Source organism: Oppia nitens, unplaced genomic scaffold (assembly GCF_028296485.1).
Source record: "Oppia nitens isolate AA-2021 unplaced genomic scaffold, nextdenovo-longstitch-racon4-pilon3 scaffold8_pilon_pilon_pilon, whole genome shotgun sequence".
Classification (NCBI taxonomy): domain Eukaryota; kingdom Metazoa; phylum Arthropoda; class Arachnida; order Sarcoptiformes; family Oppiidae; genus Oppia; species Oppia nitens.
The window spans coordinates 221,302-245,357 of record NW_026533252.1 but is presented as its reverse complement, the minus strand read 5'-3'; the positions used below and the strand labels follow the sequence as shown (position 1 = coordinate 245,357).

Genomic DNA, 24,056 nt, shown 5'->3' with positions numbered 1-24,056 from the left:
ACAATTTATCAAATATCATGCATTTAAACTATATATTACTGTAGTTTACAATTAATTAGGAAATTTTTGTATATTTATATAAAATTTTAAGCAGAAATATATAGATATTAAACAGTAAATAGGATCTTCAATATTATACATATTGTATTATATGATATATTAAACAACATCTTTAATAGTATGATATATTGTGTGAAAACAATAATTAATATAATAAAAACTAAATCATACGTAACATTTATATCAAAATGCATTACTATTACAGAATACGTCTCTAAACTATAGCTAAATTATGTAATTCAAAATTAATTTAATTTAAACATAAAACAAAAGTTAAATTTCTGACTATCGAAACATTACAAATAAACCCGATCTCTGATAACTGCAATGATTGCAACAGATTTTGAAATTAACACAAAATGTCAATTAATAAATAATATATAAAATAATATTGATTTATTTAAATGCATTTTTATAAAATTTTATTTTAGATATTTTTATAAACAGTTGATTTTTTAAATTATTATTATTATTTTAATTTATCAATTTTAGCATATTTTATAAATCATTAGTATAATAATAATTACAACATTGTACGTGATAAAATTTGTACATATATATTTATATGACATTTTTACAATAAACATAAATATAAATTATACCATAAATTAAATTTAAATACTGTTTTAATAACTGATTCTATTATATAATTATGATTTATTACGAAATCAATTTTTTATTAAAAATAACAAAATAAAAATAATATCTTCCTCTGTAACAAAGTTTTATTGTTTTACAATAATTTTAGATTAATTTAATAAGTTATTACATAATTTTACATCAAATTTGTTTGTAAAATTATTTTAATAATACTTATAACAATAAATTACTAATCTAAATTTAAATAATTTTTTTTTATAATTAATTTTAATAAAATATTTTGAAATATTTTTGAGACAAATTTATTTCCTAAATACAAAACAACAAAATATTAACTGAAAGGATGTATTTTACAGGAATCTTATTTTTTATTCTCTTATATAAATACTTGTTATTTAAAAAATTTTGTTTACTATTTATTTTAAAATTATTAAATATAATTAATTTTTATGATAATGAAGACTTTATTAGTTATAATCACTGTTGTTGTTGTTATTGCCAACATTAGCGCTCAAAGTGAGTTATTTTATTGTATTAACAAATAGTAAAAACAATTGACAATATTTATAATATCTATAATAATTTAATTAATAAACTTATAATTACTAAAATAAATTTCTAAGGATGTCGTACGGGTCGATACTCTGCATGTCAGGCGCACTGTCAGCCATCGTGTGAAAATCCCAACCCTGTCTGTACCCGACAATGTATACCCGGCTGTATCTGTGCCCGGGATCTAATCAGACGAAACAGTCGCAGTCGTGAATGTGTTTCGCCTTCACAATGCTTTAGGAGAGGATAATGAGTCTAAATATTGACATTTAATTATTGTTTGTATATTTATTAAATATATTAATCATATGAGTAGTAATGTTATTAAATAAAGTTTTTATAATCGATAATATGTAAACAATATACTGTAAATAAATTATATTGTTAATTTAATAAAATAATTTTTATTTGATTTTATTGTATAAAATATTTATGCTTTGAATAAAAAAATAAATAAGTGTAAATTTAGCTTAAAATATTTTAAAAATAGGATATTGATAATTAAATTAATTTCTATTGTTAAGTCTATACAATATATTTTTTATTATAGTGTAAATGAATAATAGCTAAATTTTTAAATTTATAAAAAAGTTCTCAAATATGTATTTATTTTTATATTAATTTTTTATAATATTAAATAAATAAAATAATCTACAAACACAATATATCCTGAAAATAAAATTTGAATTTTGACAAAATTGTTTTCCTAAATAATTTTTATAATTTACAAAAATATTTGTCAGGATATAAGATATAAAAATGACATTGAAGATTTTTTTAGATTAATCAGTATATATTTAGGTTTAAATTTCCAATGAATTCATTTTAATTAAATGCTTTATTAGTTATATATATATATTTCTTAATTAAGTTTTTTATATTCTAACAAAAATGAAATCCATAACTATTGTTATACTTATCGTAACAATTATATCGTTTAATGCAATTATGGCTCAAAGTATAATATAATACAAGATTACTTATATTTGATAATAATATGATAACTAAATCATTTATAAAAAAATTACTGATTTATTATAGGATGTCCTAATGGTCGATATGTGACGTGTGGCAGTGCGTGTGAGACCACTTGTCAAAACTATCGCCGTCCGCCCCGATTCTGTACCGAACAGTGCGTACGCGGCTGTACCTGTAATCCAGGTTATGTAAAACTAAACTCCCGGAGCAACCGTTGCGTACGTAGGCAACAGTGTACTACAAGAAATTGATATGATATGACCCCAACCGGTACATAGACTTTGCTTTTGGAAAATTGAAAATTTAATATTAATAAAAAATAACATTTTTTTAATTAATTTTACAAATTTCAACAAATATTTAAATAAATTTGAATAAATTATATGAAAATATTGTAATTATCTAAGTTTTTATTTACTATATTAATAAATATTAATAAATATTATATTTATTTTTTATTTTATTTCCTAAACATACGATTTTAGTTGAAGTAAAATTTAATTTTCCTGATAATTATGTTAATATTTTTACAAATGACAGGAAACAAATTATGATTGAAGATTTTTAAAAATTCATAAGTATATAAAAGCTAACTGTATAATATTAATATTTTATTAAGATATGCTAATTGTTTAATAATATTATTAATATTAAAACACAAAACTATTTCTTTTTAGTTACAATGAAATACTTTATAACTGTTTTAATTGTTGTCACAATTTTGACATTCAATGCCGTATTGGCTCAAAGTAAAGTTATTAAAATATTTTCAAATAAATATAATATTAATATTTAAAATGATATTTATTATAGGATGTGAGAATGGTAAATTTGTGACTTGCGGCAGTGCATGTGAGAGCACGTGCCAAAACCATCGCAATCCACCACGTGCCTGTACCCTACAATGCGTGCGCGGTTGTGCCTGTAATGCCGGTTATGTCAAACTAAACTCCCGAAGCAATCGTTGTGTGCGTCCCCGACAATGTCCGCGACATTAATGTTTGGACAATGATTTTGAAAAATTAAAACTCATATATAATAAATGTGTTTTTATTTTTTCTGTAATTTTAATTTGTTACTTTAATTTGCTAATCATATGTATCGATTTGAACAAATACTTGTTTTTAATAAAATATATTTCAATAAATGATTATAATTTTTGTTTAGCTTTTGACTTTTGACAAATCTGTCTAAATTAATATAACTTATTTAATAATAAATAAAAAGATAGTAATTAGACTAATATTAATATATCAAGTTTTAACATTACTGCACTTATTATTAACTAAAATATAATTCAATCACTATTTCATATCCTTCCTATTTTATTTTTTATATATTTTTTTACTGTATGTCAATTTAATAATCTTGAAATATTAAAACATTATATTAGTATTTCAATTATAAAAATGTTAAAAATGAATTTTTTAAATATTTTCTTATCAATATTTATTTTGCATTTGACAACTCTGTGTATTGGTCAGGGTAAATTTATTTAAATTTATATTTAAATTAAATAATTTATTATTAATTGTTTTGTCAGAGTTATGGCAGCGGACTGACTGTGGACGTGGAGCTCGTTATAACAAATGTGGTCTTTCCTGTCCCATAACCTGTCAAAACTACAAGCGCTCACTGAGACCGTGCACTCTAGACTGTCAACCTGGCTGTCAATGTAAGCGACCATATATTAAGCTAAACGATAACATCAATAAATGTGTTAAATATTATGAATGCCATAAATATGAAAATAAGAAAATTAGATCTAAAAACTTACTTAATATACAATTTTGATTAAATAAATTGTTTTGTGGTATTAAATGTAAAAATTATGATATTCTTATGTTAATTGTATTTAATTTTGCAATTGTTAATATATTAAAATAATTGTTAACACTCTACAACATGTATTAAACATTTATTACAATTTTTTAACATTTATAAAAATTTATATGTATTTCAAAAACTACTAGTATAACATATATAATTTATATAATTGCTAATATTTTATTTATGCAAATTTGTTTGCTATAAAACTTTGTTTGACATGTCTCATTTTTATTTTGAGTATAAAATATTTAGTAAAAATATCGAACAAACAAAATATAAAAAATAAAATAATAATACAAAAGACATAACAATTATGTAATTATTTGTCAAAATTGTATAAATATTAAATTTAGTATAAAATGTTACAATACTTTAAATAATAACTTTATTATTTGCAAATTTTTAACAACAAAAAATGCAAAACAAAAATAACATTTTTACAAATTTTAAGTTTCCTAAAATTTGTAATTCTGATAATTATAACAATAATAATAATAATATTGACAAATTATCATGGCAAACTTATTTTTTAATTTGGTACTATCGATTATTTGGTGTAACATTTGGTGGCGCCGGTATTGATGGCACCCGTATTAGATATAATAGATCACTGAATCTATTTGGTTATTTTGGTGTCGGTATCCATATAGCAATAGTGTCGTATCAAACCTACACAATGATGACAACCGAAAAATTTCAAGCACTCAAAGATATGGGACGACTCTTCCTATTTTACTCATGTCTTACTATTTATATTGTGGTCATAATTATTGTTACATTAAATGTGGTGTACTATCAATATCATGGTCTAGAGTTTATTAGGCGTTTGATTAGTTTTAAAATAACAGGTAAATGTTATATTATTTTATCAGTTTATTTACAAATCTTATAAAAATTTATTTATTAATTTTTATCTATTTTTCTAAAATTAATTAGAGACAAAACAATTGGTATTTATATACGCATTTTGGACGACTCAAGTCATGGGTTGTATTGTTATGATATTTGCATCACTATATGGAGTGAACCTAACAATAAAAGAAGTATTATTAGTGATTTGTGCCAATACGTTAACGGGAACAGTATTATGGTTACAACCAATGATGCTTATGTTGCTGTCTATACATATTAAAAATCAACTGTTTTCGTGGCGCCAACAATTGCAACGGGATATGTGTGGTCGTACCATACGTTTTGTTAGATTGGCTTATGTGGACACTAGAAATACTATTATAAAAGTTGATAATCAACTAAATTTGGTAAATATTTTATTATTTTATGCATTTTATTAATTGTTTTAAATTTATAACACTAATATAAATTTTTGCTGATTTAGATACAATTATTTACAACATTGTCGACAATGATATTTGCAATGTTTGCGATTTATATTCAAACAATTGATATCAATAACCGGGATATTGTCGACCTCAAGATGTCTACCGTTTTCTTTATGATCGACGCTTTGATCAAATTAAACGTCAATTGTATTATAAATGGTTTGGTTTACGATGAAAACGATCGTTTGTTATCAGTGTTGGACTCAATTGATTTTCAACGACAAACGTCTAACCCTACGGTCAATGAGTTCAATGAAATCCTGTTATTTAAATGTATGAGTCGTGACCTCTATTATGGCTTCACTATTGGAGGGTTTATGCCATTAAGGAAAACAACATTATTATCAGTAATTAATTTAGTTTTTTTATAAAATATCAAAATCTCAAATCAGTTATTAGGAGTTGTTCACATATTACGTTCGCACTTGAGGGGAGGGGGGTTAGCCAAAGCGAACTTTTGCGAACGAGGGGGAGGGGGTAGAGACTTTAAGAACGTTCGCATTTAGATAATATCTTATTTCTTGTGGTGGTGGGGGGGGGGTAGCGATTAGGGATAAGCGAACGTAATTTTTTTAAATGACTACATGCGAACAATTGCGAACATAGGGGAGGGAGGGGGTCTAGATTTCTTGAAAAGTGCGAAAGTAATATGTGAACCACGCCTTATTCTATGACAGTGATGCCAATTAAGTGTTATAATGATAACTTTGTATATAACATAATTAAATTAACAGATATTTAATAATATTTTTCAAAATTTATAATAAACAATATAAAAATAAATTAATAAAATTTTTTATTTATTTAACAGATTTACAGTTTTATTCTAACCTATTCAGTCATATTAATGCAATCAAGAGCTCTATAATTGAATTTTATTTATCATATCTATCTATAAGTTATAGTCTATAATAGTATAACAAAAATTATTATTTATAAATTTAAAATGTTTTATTGTTTTTTCATAATATGTTTTTATTAGTAGTTAATTTTATATTTTACTTTTAAATATTTACAAAAAGCACTTTATATTATGATATTATAAAAATATTTTTGTTTACAAAATATATAATTTATTAAGAAAAATAATGTTTATATTGTATAAATATCAAGTACAGTATAAGAATATAATTTTAGAAAATATTGTTGTATTAAAAACAACATTTATATAACATTTGGTAACTAACAACAAATAATTTTTATACATTGATTTAAAGATTTTGAATATTTTTTCAAATAACAATTTGAGGGCACTTTAACTATTGAACTGACAAATTAAGAATTATTTTTTTCTTTATAAAATATTTATAATATAAAAATACTTAATAATTATTAAATTAAAATATATTAGATTATTATTAGTAGTACTATTATCATACAATGTTTTATAAAAAAATCAATTCATTATTTATTCTATTAAATATTATTTTCAATATAGATTTTATTATTACATCATATTATGCATAATATCAATATAATAAATATAATGTTTTATTCTAAACAACTATCTTATTATTTAAATGATTTATATTGAATATTAACTAAATAATATATTGTATTTTATTGATTTTTATAAATTGTTATCTTATACAAATTTTTTATTTGACATAAAGGATTTATCATAATTAACATAATATCTATAATTATTAGATAATAGAAAAATCAATATCATATACAGTATGTGTTTGTAAATTACTGTACTGTATATACAATAATTTGTATTATGTTTTATTGATTTTGCGATCATTTAAATAAATACAATTTATAATATTTTTAGAATAACAAAATAAAAATTAAATCGATTAAATTAAATTAGTATTTTTTATTTGTCCCATTAGTGCCATTCATTTGAAATAATATAATACCATATGATAAAATTAAACCAAATATCTAATTATTAATTAATTAATAAATATATTAATCCAATCAACTAAATGTATTTATAACAACAAAATTGTAAACTTCGTTAAAAAAAATCAACAAATATTTTTACAGACCGACAAAAGGGTTGACGGTTTCAATGGTATGAGACCTCCGACAGTGAATCCAATCTTTGAGTCCCTATTAAGTGACACAAACAGAACAGTCTCTTTGAAATCTTTGTCGTCGGTCTTAGAAACGGACAGATCTATAGTGTCGACAGTTTTAAGCAAACGCTCCGATTCCTCATATGTCCAGCCGTTGACAATACAGTTTGCAATCAATTGAATCAATGATTGTGACATTGAAACCAATAATAACCATCGGATTTGCATTAGATCTTCATTATTATTGCTTACAAATAGTATATAAATTTCTAACATTACAAATAGCATCGCTGATAGTGTATTGAATATTTGATTCTATAGTATAATAACATTTTAAATAAAATATATAATTTTAATAATTTGCATATTTTTAAAAATCATTTAATATATTATAAATTAATTGAATAACCCATTTGAATATCTTATCGTATTCTTCCATTAAATTTCTGGTTTCAACATAACGTTTACGTATTTCCAGTATGTTTTGCCATTTTTTATTTGTTTGCAGACGAGTTGTCCACTCTTTTAGTTTAGACCAAACTGACAGAACTATCGCCCACGTCATGAACAGATAGATCCATAGCATCGGTACTTTTAGGGCAGTGTCCAAAAACGCCAGATATATGCGGTAAGATGTTCGCGGATTCATTGTATAAACTTCGTAAATAAACATAATTTGTGGTAATATCGCGTGTAGGCTTATAACAATCATACATGTTATTTGTATCCTGGTACCTTAATATATTTTTATTATTATTAATTTATAAAATCTTATCTTTATATTATATCATACTTTTGACTTCATATTTATAAAGATTTTTGAAAATCTTGAAACCTTGAAATTGAATGACAAAAATATTCAAAAATATTTGAATAGCTGACAGAATATATGTAATTATCATTGAATAATAGATAAATGGGTAATCAATAACTGTATTAACCCGTCCATAATTTGTATGGAAATAAATTGTTAAACAATTGCCAATAGAGTGACAAATAGTACAGAAGTATCCAAATTTATCCCAAAATTTACTGTATTTGACTCCTCTATCAGTTATCACAAGTCCACCAAAAGTTATACCCAAAACTCGGTAATAATAAAGCATTAATTTTAAACGGAAATAAAATTGTTTTCTTCTATTAACAATCATTTTTCTAAAGTTTAATTTATTTTTATCTGATTTAGTTTTTAAATCATTAGTTAACGGCATTTTTAATTATATTTTTAATTATATTAATAATTGTAATCTAAATTTAAAAATTAAATACTTGTTTTATCAAAATAAACTATAGTTAAATGCAAATTATTAAAACTACAAACTTATTTATAACTTCTATTATTCATTATTATTTAGTATTTAAATATTCATTTTCAATATATATAAATTGTATTAAGATAATGTCTTTTTAGTATTGAATTTTATCTTTTTATTTTTAATAATAAATATTTGAATAATATTTCAGTTTATTAATAAAAATCTTACTCAACATTTTGATTAATATTACATAATATAAATAATAATTTTGTACTATAAATAATTTTATTTTTTACATTATTTTAATACATGTTATGTTATATACAGTATATTGTATTAATAAATATAAAAAGAAAAATGAAATAAAAGTAAATTATCATAATTTATAAAAATAAAACAATATTTTAAATACCAGTACTTTTCATATACTCTTATTTTCTTATAGTTTCTGTAGATTAATATCTCAATAATTGTGTCATTTTATATATTATCAAAATTCTATAAAACAAAAAATAAACTCTTTTATAATAAACTAAAGAAAATTAGTGACAAATAATTATTATATGAAAAAATTATATGAAAACAAATAAAAATATTTAATAAAAAATACTATTTTATCTCTTCATAATTTTGCCACTCATTATGTATTCCATTGGTATTACTATTGATTTTATAATACTTTAATATAATACTAATTTATTTAAATCAATGGCAATACAAATGGAGTCTATTTGAATGTTATATTTCTTATGTAATTTTTTTATCAATGTTTATAAAATGTTTAAAATATCTTTTTTGAAAAGCTTAAAGTATATTTTTTCTTTTAGCTAACTTTATTAATACTATCGTTATTGACACTTAAGCACAATAGGTTGGTCTATTAAGTATATTAACTTAATAGTATTAATGTATATTATATTTGTAAAGTATAAATGTTTTATACTTAAGTTAATTTAAATTTAGAAACAATTCATACAAAGTAATAATTTAGTTAACAAATTATTACAAATAACTTAAATTCAATATTTTTTGCATACTTGACATAAATAGGAATTTTAATATATTTATTATTCTTCAAATACCTGCAGATATCAACCCTTTGTTTAAATCTCTATATAAGTCATATCACTGATCATTCATTTCATGCCTTGATATGCCTGTACTTCATGACTGCAACTATTAAACTACTATTGTATCAAAATTTAATAATTAAATAAAATGATTATTTTTTTAATAAAATAAGTTTTAATTCATTGGTGCGCCAAAAAAAAGTTAATACAGTAAAACTTTTGGCAAATGTTTTACATATTTATATGAATTTATAGGCTAAAAATTATATCATAAAATCAATAAATCAAAAAATTAGTTTTGCAGACATTAATTGTTTTGTATTAATGCTTTTATATTACTGTTTTACGATTTGCAACAATATTACAAAATATGTTAATATGAATCCATAAATCTATTGAATATAATTTTAAAATAACAATTAGTTTATATGAAATATTAAAAAATAAAATTTAAATATTGAATAATACGGATAATAAAGTTGTTTTATTCAAAGCCATGAGTCCACCGATAGTAAAGCCTATCCTATGTTCGGACCGAAGAGCCATAAACATCATAACCTCTTTATATCTGTTGTCGTGACTCTCATGTTGTGATTGACTAAAGTCTATACTATCCATAACTTTAAGCAATTTATCGGATTCATCATAAGTCCAGTTACTAATTAAACAATTGCCAGTCAATTGTATCAACGAGTTTGCCATAAAATAAATAAATATAGCCTGGATAAATTTATTATTGGCTACTACTGCACTAAAAAATAGTATATAAAGCAAACTCATTGAAAATAGCATTGCTGATAATGTTAACATCATTTGATTCTGGGGTTAAAAATTTGAATTTTTTATTAGGAAATTATTATTTTGAATAATTAAAAAAAAACTAAATCATTACCCATTTAGCCCTATTATCAATGTCTTCAATTAGACTTCTAGTCTTAACATAATAAAATCGGATCTTAGATATGGTCTGAGCACTGGTATCTTTTACTAATTGTTGTCGCCACTCGCTTATACGTATGGCTACTGATCCAATTATCACCCATTGCAACAAAAAGTATACCCAAATAATCGGCACTTTAAACATAGTCTCAATGATTACCACCGTAATGTTTAAAAATGACCAATCATTAAGACAATATATCAAATATGACATAGCTATCAATGACATAAAGTGATCCATCATCCATAAACAGAAACCAATTTTTAAAATAGTTTTATCTAAATATTATTTAAATAATTATGAAATAAAAACTTTTTGCAAAAAATTAATTTAATTATCTATCAATAGATACCTTTGATTCTATATTTATGGATAATATTGAATATAGAAAAACCATTGAATTGTAAATACCAGATATTATGTATTACCTGTACAGTAGTGACCACATAACACACTGTTAATGTATTGTAAACAAATGAGTTTTTGACAATTTCACTATTTTGTATGAACAGGTATGCAAAATAAAAAGAAATTGAATGGTCAACTGTATGGAAAACGGCATAACAATAGCCATAGATGTTCCACAATTTGCTATATTTGATTTGACCATGGTCAGTTATGGTAACACCACCAAATGTTATACCTAAATATAACCGATAAAACCAAACAATACATTTAAATTTTGAATAATACAACAATGGCTTATTTGACTCAATCATGTTTGACATTTTAATAGTAATTTTCAATAATAAAATATACTTTAGATTAATAAAAGTCTATTTGTTAAAACATTTAATTTTTATTCACTATTTACTATATTTATGTGATAGAAACAAAATAAACATACAATATTTACTGTATATATTGTCAATTAATATAAAATAATATATACCTTTAAATATAAAATATACAATATTAATGAAAATAAAATGTAAATAAATTTATATACTATAGAGTTTAATAATAATAATTATTATTCTATATTCTCGAATGTATTAATAAAAATATTTGTTTTAATGTAATTTATTTAAAACATTTGTTGTGTTTTCACTAGTGTTGGTTACCATCAGTTTGATCAATAGCACCGGTTTGAAACAATATTACTGAATATGTTAATATAAATCCATAAATCTGATAAATAAGTTTTTACAAAACAAATAATATGTTTTAGATTTTAGAAATAATTTTAAACTAAAACAATTACCGATAACAATGTAGACTTTTTCAATGGCATAAAACCTCCTATAGTGAACCCACACCTAATTTTATTGCGACTCATACACAAAAAAGTCAGTGTTTCCACAAAATCCTGATCTCTAAGTTGACTACCATTTGTTAGATCGACTGAATCCATAATAGCTAACAGTTTGTCAGATTCATCAAACAGATAGCCATTGATAAAACAATTGACGTGCAATAGGATGAGCGTCTGAATCATAAACACAATGAATATACTCTTAAAGTAATTCAATTCTGGATAATCGTATCGTTTAAATAGTATATAGATTTCCAACATAACTGATATCATTCCAAAAAATGTTGTCGTTATATGAATCTTATTATAAATTAAATTAAAATAAAATAATTTACAAAAAATATAAGTCATATTTATATTATTATTATTATTATATATATATATATACCAAGGATAGTCGTCTATCAAATTTTGAAATCAATTGTCTACTATTAACAAAACATTTGCGCACATAATATAAAGTGCTGGCCTTACAGTCCTTTTTCAACAGACGCCTCAACTCTTTTAATTTTGACCCAACATTGTATACAATGAGGGTTGACATGAAATGTGTGACCCAAAAGTGCGGCATTCGTAACATAATATTAATTATGACTGAAAATAATCCCACAATAGTTATACCGGGCATTAAATATATCTCATAGACAGACCAAATAATTGGACTAATACTATGCACTAACCATATAAATCTGATGGAGTTATTGTAAAATTTATCTAAAATTTAGTAACATTTAGAATTTGAATATATATTATTTAATATGTAAAACATATACTGTTATTAAAAATTAATAAATATACTGTAATACGTACTGACAAAGTGATAATATTTTATTTAATACATACAAACCTTTCATATGATAAAACTGTTCGCTGATAATCATTTGATAGCCATGTTTCTGAATAAACCACAAATTTTGTAACACATGTATTGATATCAATGATGTAAACAACAAAAATGAATAATAAGCTAAATTATGACCCGACTGTTTCAATTGTCTAACTGTATCATGGTGATATACCAATATTACAGCTATAATGTTAAGTATGACATGTATTGCAAAAAATACATAACCCATAATATGCCAAAAACTGTTTCGTGTAATACAATAGTCTGTTATTTCTACGCCACCAAAGGTTATGCCAAATAAACGATAATACACTATAACTACTTTAAACCAAACTCTATTCAAACTTATGTTTACATTTGTTAATTTAGTAATAGGCATATTATTTAGTTTCATTTTTTAAAAGCAACAATTTTTATATATTAAATTTAATTTTATAGAATCAATTTAATATAAATTTGGGTTAACTTCTATGAAAAATATCGAATTTAGATAAATTTCTGCTATTTATTAATAATAATTAATTCATTCAAAAACATTATTATAATTAAATGTATATAAAGTGTAAATATTTAAATAAGTTCTTACTATATAATAAAATTGTTTCTTAAAATAATCAATAATGTTGCTGTGGCTAAAATTTATTTATTTTATAAAAATAAACAACATTTATCTTATAAAATTCATATTATTAATATTGCTTCAAGTATACATAAAATGATATTATATTATTAATATATTATACAGTTATTCAAAAACAATAAAATATACCAGTTTTAGTTTGTTATCAATAATTTTAATATTTTGTGCTATTTATATAAACTGTATAAAACTTTATACAGTGTAAAACATAACGCTAACTTGTAAGTTGTAATGTTGTAGTGTTAACATAATATTAATTAATTAATTAAATCAAACAAATACAGTACATATACCAAACAAATTTACTGACATACAGTTTATCTGATAAATTAGTTATTATGTTTATTTATTACTATTTAAAATATTTAAATTTAAATCTTTAAGTTAAAATGAATTTAATTTTTGTATAACATATTTGTAATATTTATCAATTAATAAAAACCAAACTTTAGCCACAAAATTAATGACACAATGAGAGTCAGAAAATGAATGGCAATAAAATATAATATAAACTGAAATTTGCTGATTAAGAAACAAAAACATAAAAAATGTATTTTTAAAATAAAATTTTGTAATTATTGATAGTTTTATATTACATTTTGATATTATAATTATTTATTATCTAAAGCTCAAACTGAATTTCTCAAATAACTATACATAAAGTACTACAATGTTAGTTACCATAGCGACAACAGCACTTACATCCAGAATCCCGGAGCAGAATCCAAATATTCTTAAATATAATAATAATAATACAACTCTTTATATTACATTACAATAAACACTTTATACTAAACATGAAGGAGAGCTTCATTTAAAGCAAGAATATTCTGTATTATTGTATAAATATTATATAAATATTGATAAATAAAAAATTTAATTACATTAAACTGGTTGTCTTAAACAATGCATTATAATTAGTGTATTATTCATAGATTAAGAAACAATTTTTATAAATCTAAAATGTAATATTGCTACCAAAATTACTTGACCTTTGAACTTTATGTGATATATTATCTATACACATATACACAGTGCTAAAAATATAGCTATTTTTATCATCAAAATTATGCATTTGTTAAACAAAAATTTATTGTTATTGCAAAACAAAATAATTATCATAAAAATATCTCTAAATATCAGTCGCTATATCGAAACAAATCTAATAAAAAATGCTATTTAAAAAATAATAAAAATTATACACTTTTTCATTAATGTCTCAATAAATTTGTTATTTTTATATTATAAAAATCATTTAAATGTGTGAAAGTAGTGACATAAAACCCTTTTCATCTCCTATATCACAATCTTCGACATCAAAGTCAACACCAGCTCATTATCCAATACTACCCGACTCAACATCAACAACATATACATATCCATCTGCACCGTCACCAATGGGAATGGTAGGTCAGGCCGAGATGCCAACATCGCTCGTTGAGTTATCCATCGCTTGTCGTAATTTAATCAACGCAGATATACTAAGCAAATCAGATCCACAAGTAATTGTATTTATACGGAACGACTGGCAGGAAAGGTATTATGAATTGGGTCGCACAGAGATGATTGCCGACAATCTGAATCCAGATTTTGTCAAAAGATTTCAACTGTCCTACAGTTTTGAATGCGTTCAACGATTAAAATTTGAGGTCTGGGATATCGATCCAAAAATTAAAATAGGTATGATTTTTGCAAAATTGTTTAATAAAATAATTGCAATTTTAAAGTTTATACTTATAAAAAATATAAAAAATTATAAATATATAAAACATAAATTTATTATTATTAAATAAAATGATTTATTATTAGGTAGTTTAGAGATTTACGACACAAAAAATGACTTTTTAGGTCAATACGAGACCACATTGGCTGAGATAGTGGCACATCAGGGCAGACAACTGATCGCACCGTTAACTGGTGTAAAGGGTCGCAAAAATTGCGGTCAAATAGTTTTGTTGGTCGAAGAGGTAGCCGAATGCAAACACTTAATCCGTATGTCGTATCGGGCGAGTAGTCTAAAGAGAACCAGATTTTGGTCACGACTCGACCCGTTTTTGGTGTTTAGTCGGGCCAATGAAGACAGCACGTGGACAGTCGTACATAAAACAGAGTGTTTGCATAAAAATTTTAGAAATAATAAGGAATGGCAACCAATTGTTTTAAAGTCCAGAACTCTATGTAATGGTGACTATGATCGGGCCATTCGGATACAGGTGTTTGACGATCGGTTCAGTGGTCAACATAAGTTGATTGGCGATTGCTTTACATCACTGTCTAATATAGTAAAAGGACCTGGACCAAATAACGTATATGATGTAATTATTTTAAATTATTTTTCAATTATAATTGAATTCAATTTAAATTATTTATATTATCTGTTACACCGATCAGGTAATCAATAGGAAAAGATCACAAAAGTCCAGTTCCTATCGTAATTCGGGTCGCATTGTATTAACCAGTATTGCAGTGGAAGAAGAGTACTCTTTCCTCGACTATATCCGTAGTGGTACTCAACTGCACTTTGCAGTGGCCGTAGACTTCACAGCTTCTAACGGTGACCCACGGGATCCCAATTCATTGCATTACTTTGACATTCACGGAAAACCCAATTGCTATGAAATGGCATTAAAAGCTGTCGGAGATATTATTGCTGTTTATAATAGAAATGGTTTGCATTAAAATAGTCAAACTTTAATATTTTAAAAAATAATAATTAACACTATTTTTAATTTCAAGAACAGGTGTATATCCTGCCTATGGTTTTGGTGCTAAAATCCCGCCGATTAACACAGTTTCTCATCAATTCCCGATCAACGGAAATCTCACACAACCGTACTGTTCGGGAATCGATGAGATACTCCGACACTATCGGACAACACTATCGGCGGTCACTTTGTACGGACCAACTAATTTTGCGCCCGTCATCAACAACACGGCTGCCATTGCCCGTCAGTATCAATCGGGACACAACTATTTCGTACTATTGATAATCACCGACGGCATCATCAGCGATATACATGCAACCAAATCGGCAATAATAGCGGCCGCATCGTTGCCGCTGTCCATTATTATTATCGGAGTCGGTAATGCCGACTTTGACGCTATGGACGAGTTAGATGGTGACGACGTACGGGTCAATGTGGACGGCCGTTACGCCGAAAGAGATATCGTACAGTTTGTGCCAATCAATCGGTTTCTCACCCGATCGGGTCCTTCGATCAGGTCTAAGGCAGATCTGGCGCGTGAAGTGCTCTATGAAATACCCGAACAGTTGACCGGTTATATGAAAAGTAAAGGTTTCCGACCTAATCGGACAAATAATGATCAATAATTGTTATATCATTTGATAATATATCGTGTTTTGTGCGATCAAACTGATTGACTGTAATTATAATTGTGATTAAATTTTTGTAAAATATTTTATCCATTTACTACTCTAAGCAATGATAAAATAATGTAATTATTTATGCAAAATAAGTATTGTATATGATATACACTATTGATTTCAATTTTTATTGTACGCTAATTTCAAAATAATTAATTATTTACTGAATTTTAAACTTTCAATTAAACAAAATTTTTTAAAAATTAATCAGTGAAACTTTATTAAATGACGTAATTTACTTAATAAATATAATTTTTAATTAAATAATTAATTTTAATTAAATAATTAATTTTAATTAATTATAATGTTTGTATTATATCTAGTATTAACAAATTATATACATAACTATAATTTTTTAGTTAGTTTTTTATATATTAATAAATGCGAAGTTAATTTACTTAAGTTTTAAAAAATATATATTTTATATTATAATTACAATATAATTTGTGAACTTGATTTTAATACATAATTTTTTTATTTGTTTATTTAGTGTATAGTTTTGTTTTTTTAATTCATTAAATACAATATTTATGATTTTCAATGCAATAACATTGTATATCTGTCAGTGCAATAAAATAAGTTGACTTCAATAACACACTGCGACCCGAAAATAGCAAAAAAAATTTAGTTTTATTATATAAATATTATTATAAACTATATAAATGTAACTCATTTGCAGTATTTAAGTATTAAGTAAATATAATACGTATTATACGTCTAGAAAAATGACAATTTGACTGTTATTTTTAGTAAACTGATCAAACAAATTAATTTAAATTACAAAAATAAATTATAAAAATGTTTGAAATTTTTTAAAAATAATAATATTTTTATCAAAATGTTATTAACAAACAATTGTTGTTTTCTTGTAATTAAATGTCAATTAATATTTTTGTATGTTTTTGATTGGCTTTCATCGTTAGTTGATATACTGTATTCATATAAGAGATATTATGAATTAACAAACAACTCTACTCAAAATGACCATGATCAATTTTACAGTATAAATGATGATGATACTTTTGATAATATCAATAAACAAATAGATACTGTATTTAATAATCTAGGTAAATTATTAAGTTTATGTTTTCTATATTATAGTATATTGTATACAGTATATGAATGATTAACATATTAATTGATAAAATTAATAATACGACTAACATTTTTTTCAGGTATTATCCCAACATACATACTGGCAATACTATACTTGACCTTGATACTATATTTTATATGTGTTGCATATACACGTAATTTTCGGCATAATTTAATTGCTTTGATCGGACAAACATTGTTATCAATGGTTTATATACTATTGTACTTGGTCAATTTATCTATTATTGAATTTAAAATTGATTCAATTATACGTCTAGTATTCCGTACAGCATTAGCCATGTTTTATGTTTATGCTATCAAATTAAATATAACTGTTAACAGACAGTTCAATAATAGTCTAAATAATGATCTGTAATTTTATGGATACTCTGTTTATTAAAATCTTATAATATTTATATAATAATATTACATTACTTTATGCCATTGTCTGCTTTATATACAATTTTTAAAAGAATTTTTACATATTATTTTTTTAAAAAAGATTATTTTGCTAAATATAGCATTTATTGTGTGAAATGTTTAAACTTTAAACATAATATAAATATATATATATATATATAATTTACTATTTTAACGTACTTAATGTAACAATAATATTCTTGCTATTAATATATACAATATTTATATACTGTTATAAACAGATATATGTTTAGCGCAGAATCTACTGAGAGATTCTGTCAATTATTCTTATAATAATAATATAGTAAACAACAAAAAATATTTGTATCTATTGATTCATAAAAATGTAGTTTTTAATTATTTTCGGAATTATTATTATATTTTTATTAAATTAATCAATGTCATTGTAAAACAACTAATAAATAAATTTTTATGGATAACAATAGAAAGTTTGGTTTTATAATTATTAAATATCTGCTAATAGTATTGTATGCTTTTGACTGGTTGTGGTCAGTAATGTTCATTACAATGGGTTTTATTAACTATGGAAATGTCGACAAAAATACTCAGATATTTCGCGAAAGTGTCAAAGATTTTTCCCACTCTTATGATGGAATCGATGAACGCAATTGTATGATATATTAATTGTTATTAATTAAAAATATTAAAGTATTTTTTATTAATATAAATTATATTTGTATTTTTACTTTTAGCTGTTGTATTTCAGATAGTATTGGGTATATTGTTGACAATTATGATGAGTTACATAATATATGTGACTTACTGGGAATGTCTCCGACAATGTATAGCCGTTTCCACTTTTCTCATAATGTTAGCCATCATAACAGTGTTGTCATCGGAAAAGGTGTCTCAAACTACTATCGACACAAAGATAACAATGATATTTATGGCACTATTGGCCACATTTTATGCGTTTTTGATCGATAAAAATCAGAGGATTCAACAATTAAATAAAAAACGGATGACTATTGCCATCGATTCAAGCGATTACTTATTTAATGTGTAAAAGTCTTTAACAGTACAGACAATCAATTAAAATTTTATCAAAAATTAAATAATTTTAATTAATGTGTAAATCAGTATTTTTAAAAATACAATATATTTATTTTTATGATAATATGTTTTCTAATCAATATAAAGCTAATTTACTATACATATTACGGTACATATTTTTAAATAAACTTATTTTTATAATTAACACAATTATTTTAATAATACTTTTGTTTATTTATGGGTGAATTTTGAAAAATTTTAATTATGACAATAATACATATAAAAAATTATTAATTGTTAAAATACAAAAAAAACTTGTTATTAAAATATTATGATTTTAGATAAAAATTACTAAGATTCTTCAATTAACTATTTTAATTACTATATATAAACTATTAATGTTTTAAAATGTAATAAATATAAAATACAATAACTTTTATATTATAAGAACTAATTTTTACAAAATAATTAAAGTTATTGTGAATAAAAAATAATATTTTATGTGATATAGATTTAAATATAAATAAAATATCTGGCAATAAAAAAATTTAATTCTTTTTCAACCTAGTACAATCAATTATCCTAAACTTTTAATGTGCAATATATTTTATTGTAATATTATTAATATTAATATATTTGATAAATTTTGTTTGAAACTAAAGTGTAATATGATAAAATAATATATTATAATTACTATTTTTTTAAATTTTAAAATGTGATAATAAAATGAGTAAGATTTGAAATTAATTATAAATTATGTATTTTTTTATTTTTAAAGTTTAACTAATAAATTATGCTATATATTAAATATTATATTTATAGTGCCTAATAGCTTATTACTGCTGAATATATTATTCAAATCAATAAATATATTCAGTATTATAGCATCTATATTATAGATGAATACTATTTGCTTAAAAATAACTGACCAAAAAAATTATTAAATTGCGCAAGCACACAACAAGTAGTTTTACTGTATAATATCTACTTATACGGTACAAACATATAGTGAAATACAGTAATGCCAAAAATGGCACATAGAATTTCAAGGTCGATATCAATTGTTGATTGATTAGACTAAATAAAAATAATAAATAAATAGATAAAAACAATATATTTTTTACTAACATATGATATGTATGACAATAATATTGTCCACTATAGTAATTGTAGTATTAATAATGTGATATTTTATTTGATTAAATATTTGATAATTGCATTTTACTTTTATGACTCATGTGTTCAAATTATTTTGATAATTGTTAGTATCTATTTGAAACTTGACATTAAAAATAAAATAACCAATATTTATGAACAAAATATTGTCGATAATAAATTAGGTAATTATAATAAATTATTATAAAAAAAAACTTTTAGTTTTTATTTTTTTTATAAATAATTAATTAAATTTTCATTTGATTACAGAACCCAATGTCATAATAATCTGCTGTTCCATAGCTTTCATAATATTTGTATTTTTTATTTATTCCGCTTATAAAGAGTTTGTTCGGTTCAACATTTGTGTGGCAATCATATCAACCATATGTTTGATTGTATCGATGTTTGTCCTCAAAGCCGAACGTCATTCACGTATCACTAGTTTCATTGAAATCGTTATTCAATATTATTATTGTTTTCTTATTTATGATAAAAAGTCTAATACACGACCTGACAGTCATTTTGATGCAAATTCAGTAGCAATGGATGATAACGAGGATCAGCTGACAATCGATGACAACGAAGATATGAATGATATATTTGAGAACCGAGTATTTCATGTGGACGTAACCGCAGATACTATTAATGAGGAAGAAATTAGTAGATTTAAACTGAGATTTTAAAAATCAAATATTTATATACAAAGTAATAGTTTGTGTTTTAGTGTAAATTTTTGGTATTTTTTGTATATTATAACACCACTTAATATTAACCATTATTATATATAATCATTGATACAATAATAAGTTATATATAAAATAATATATATCTATGGATCACATCAATTATGTATAAAAAATATATACTGATATTTGTATTGTTTTTTATAATATAATTTTAAATATTTTGTATAATTTGTCAGTAATGATAATTATTAAGAAATATAATTTTAATTATATGTCAAAATTCATATACACAAATGTGCAATAATTAGTATATGTAAGCAAGCAATAATTTGCAATTTTTTATTTTAAAATAAAAATATTTACAAAAATATATAGTAAATCAATAATGCATGATATTTATAAATTATTTTTTTAAATTTATTTTATTGAATGTTATGTAATATTTATTAGTATAATAATTCAAAAAAATGAATATTATAATAATACAGTAAATTATATTGTTTGCTAAAAATACTTTAAATAATAATTAATATTTTGTTAACCTTAGTAAAGACATATAAGTCAACCTTCAACACAATGACAATCAAAATATTAATTAAAGTAAAATAGTTTATTAAAGTTTTCATAAATTCATAAATTATTATTATATTAAGACATTGAAAATATTACATCATTATCTTATTAATTGATTATTTAAAGCTATGCAATATAATCTTTAAACTATATAAATAACATATGGAAATATTATTTTACATTTATGTTTAATTTATATAAAGTTTTATGTAATTTATTTGATTTATAATTAACAGACGATGCAGAGTATAGAAGAGTTGAAAATATTGTTATTAATGAAATACATTGATAGCCCAAAAGCATATAAATGATCCAGGGTACTTTTATAAATATTAACAAATAGACAGCTAATACAATTAATAAAGCAAATGTAAACCAAACAAACATTAAATAATAGGACCAATAAGTTATATTGTAATCAAAAATTTCATTAACTATTAGATTAATTTTTATCAAAAAATGAAGTATTTTATTAGTATTGACGGCACAAATGAGTGCTTTAATCTTGATTTTAAGATAATAGCATAATAAGTAAAAGTAGACCATTGTCCAGATAATTGTACCAAAAATGTGATAACTAAATAAACTATATATAATTGTGTTTATAAAAACTATTATACCAGATAAATAAATATTATAATGATAATTAAATGTTATTAATGTTATCAAACCAAATATTGGACTAATCATTTTGTGAAAAATATTAGAAATTTTAAATAAATAATTTGTTAATTTAATAAACTTCATTAATTGTGGAGTATATGATAAGCCAAGATTATGAGGTGTTTTTAAACCGGATAACATATCAAATACTTTCATAAATGTGGGTTCAATACCAGAGAGGTGTTTATAAAAATATGTATATTGAATGGCAATGCAATATATTGAGCCAATTATTAGTCCTAATTTTAGGATGAGCTCAAATTGTATAAAATATGCGGTAAAATCACCAAACAGTGTAATTAAAATATCATATTGTTTATTATTTACTATAAGTATTACATTAATGATTAAAATATACGAAAATATTAAATGTCTTGTTATAGGATGTGATGTCCAGTTCCGCTTATAAGTGACGGTTGGGTTATTCAAACATAAGCCAATTCTGTATAACTGAGTGGCCGCTGATATAGTCCTTAATTTTGGTGTTAATCTTACATTATCTTTCATTATACACATAGTTTATTACAATTATTTTTTATAACTACTTTAAATAATATTATAAAATAGTTAATATGAATATTAGTAATAATTATTTAGTATAATTTTAATACAGCCTGTATTACCATATAATATATGTACAGTATAAAATGAAATATTAAATGTAATTGTAAAATATTAAAATAACTAAATAAACATAATATATACAAATGTGAAGTACTGTAAATACATGTCTAATAAACATATAAATTATAGTTTATAGTATAATAAACTTAAAATTAAAGTTAACTTAAATAGCATAATATTTTTTTAATATATAATTATATACTGTATTTAAAAATATTATGCTATTTACTTAATGAGCTTATTTATTGTCTATTTATAATAAATGTAAACTATTTCTTTAAAAATATATCGGTATATTAAATATCAAACAAATTTATTTTTTTAAACTTGAAAATTTTTGATATATATTATTATTTTATTTATTGTTTTTTAATATAATTTATATTTACAATTATAATAAAATTTTTGTCTTGAATACAACATTTGCATCATTACATTACAAAATCGATAGATTGGATTGCAATCATTGAGTCGGTCTATAACCGCATCACAGCATCCTAAATATTAACGCATAGTTTGTAAACATCAATATAAAGTAGAGTTGCCAAATGTACTCATACCGGCAGTATTTGTACTCTTTTGAGATAAATGTGTGACAGTACTTCTTAGTGGTCAAGGAGTACAATACATTTGTACTTCAATTTTTTAAAAATAATTTATTAAAAGTGAATAATGCAATATTAAGTTAGTAGTGTTAATTTTTTCAAATATCAATTAATAGTAATAATAATACTTAATATTTATTAATTAATTATATAATAATTATTATTTAGATAATAGTAATTTGAAATAAAATAATTAGTATTTCTTGTTAAACATTAATAACTTATTGATTTTTACAAATTAAAAAATCTAATATACACTCATTAGATACTTCTATAATCTATTGTACTATAATACTCTTTTTTGTCAATTTTCATTTGGCAGCCCTAATATAAAGTGTCTAAAGTGTCGCCAGAAAGTCGACTATTTTGTGGGAAAAAATAGTGAATTTTGTTTGCCATTACAGTATTGTCAATAAAATATTTATATTTTACTGTATG

General features: G+C 23.0%; 4 protein-coding genes across 4 annotated transcripts; all 4 read left to right on the top strand.

Moving 5' to 3' along the window:
* Window positions 1–1,109: 1,109 nt before the first annotated feature.
* LOC128964172 (cysteine-rich venom protein 6-like) lies at window positions 1,110–1,563 on the top strand. Its single transcript, XM_054310731.1, has 2 exons — window positions 1,110–1,176; window positions 1,284–1,563. Exons 1-2 carry the CDS (start codon window positions 1,110–1,112, stop codon window positions 1,460–1,462), a joined length of 246 nt encoding a protein of 81 aa, XP_054166706.1. The 3' UTR covers window positions 1,463–1,563.
* A 507-nt stretch (window positions 1,564–2,070) lies between these two features.
* Window positions 2,071–2,564, top strand: LOC128964004 (venom peptide SjAPI-2-like). The gene is made up of 2 exons (XM_054310561.1): window positions 2,071–2,170; window positions 2,254–2,564. Exons 1-2 carry the CDS (start codon window positions 2,104–2,106, stop codon window positions 2,439–2,441), a joined length of 255 nt encoding a protein of 84 aa, XP_054166536.1. The 5' UTR covers window positions 2,071–2,103; the 3' UTR covers window positions 2,442–2,564.
* Window positions 2,565–2,811: 247 nt separating this feature from the next.
* Window positions 2,812–3,303, top strand: LOC128964166 (venom peptide SjAPI-2-like). Its single transcript, XM_054310724.1, has 2 exons — window positions 2,812–2,939; window positions 3,004–3,303. The coding sequence occupies exons 1-2, from the start codon at window positions 2,873–2,875 to the stop codon at window positions 3,186–3,188; spliced, it is 252 nt and encodes an 83-aa protein (XP_054166699.1). The 5' UTR covers window positions 2,812–2,872; the 3' UTR covers window positions 3,189–3,303.
* Window positions 3,304–14,717: 11,414 nt separating this feature from the next.
* LOC128964022 (copine-8-like) lies at window positions 14,718–16,726 on the top strand. The gene is made up of 4 exons (XM_054310581.1): window positions 14,718–15,075; window positions 15,205–15,710; window positions 15,787–16,063; window positions 16,137–16,726. Exons 1-4 carry the CDS (start codon window positions 14,793–14,795, stop codon window positions 16,724–16,726), a joined length of 1,656 nt encoding a protein of 551 aa, XP_054166556.1. The 5' UTR covers window positions 14,718–14,792.
* Window positions 16,727–24,056: the final 7,330 nt, after the last annotated feature.

Bases quoted from the DNA above. Each gene is read 5' to 3' on its own strand.
- LOC128964022 (XM_054310581.1), top strand. From the start codon at position 14,793: ATGGGAATGGTAGGTCAGGCCGAGATGCCAACATCGCTCGTTGAGTTA. The intron at 15,711-15,786 runs GTAATTATTTTA...TACACCGATCAG, and splicing joins GACCAAATAACGTATATGAT to GTAATCAATAGGAAAAGATC. The intron at 16,064-16,136 runs GTTTGCATTAAA...TTTCAAGAACAG, and splicing joins TGCTGTTTATAATAGAAATG to GTGTATATCCTGCCTATGGT.
- LOC128964172 (XM_054310731.1), top strand. From the start codon at position 1,110: ATGATAATGAAGACTTTATTAGTTATAATCACTGTTGTTGTTGTTATT. The intron at 1,177-1,283 runs GTGAGTTATTTT...TAAATTTCTAAG, and splicing joins TGCCAACATTAGCGCTCAAA to GATGTCGTACGGGTCGATAC.
- LOC128964004 (XM_054310561.1), top strand. From the start codon at position 2,104: ATGAAATCCATAACTATTGTTATACTTATCGTAACAATTATATCGTTT. The intron at 2,171-2,253 runs GTATAATATAAT...GATTTATTATAG, and splicing joins TAATGCAATTATGGCTCAAA to GATGTCCTAATGGTCGATAT.
- LOC128964166 (XM_054310724.1), top strand. From the start codon at position 2,873: ATGAAATACTTTATAACTGTTTTAATTGTTGTCACAATTTTGACATTC. The intron at 2,940-3,003 runs GTAAAGTTATTA...TATTTATTATAG, and splicing joins CAATGCCGTATTGGCTCAAA to GATGTGAGAATGGTAAATTT.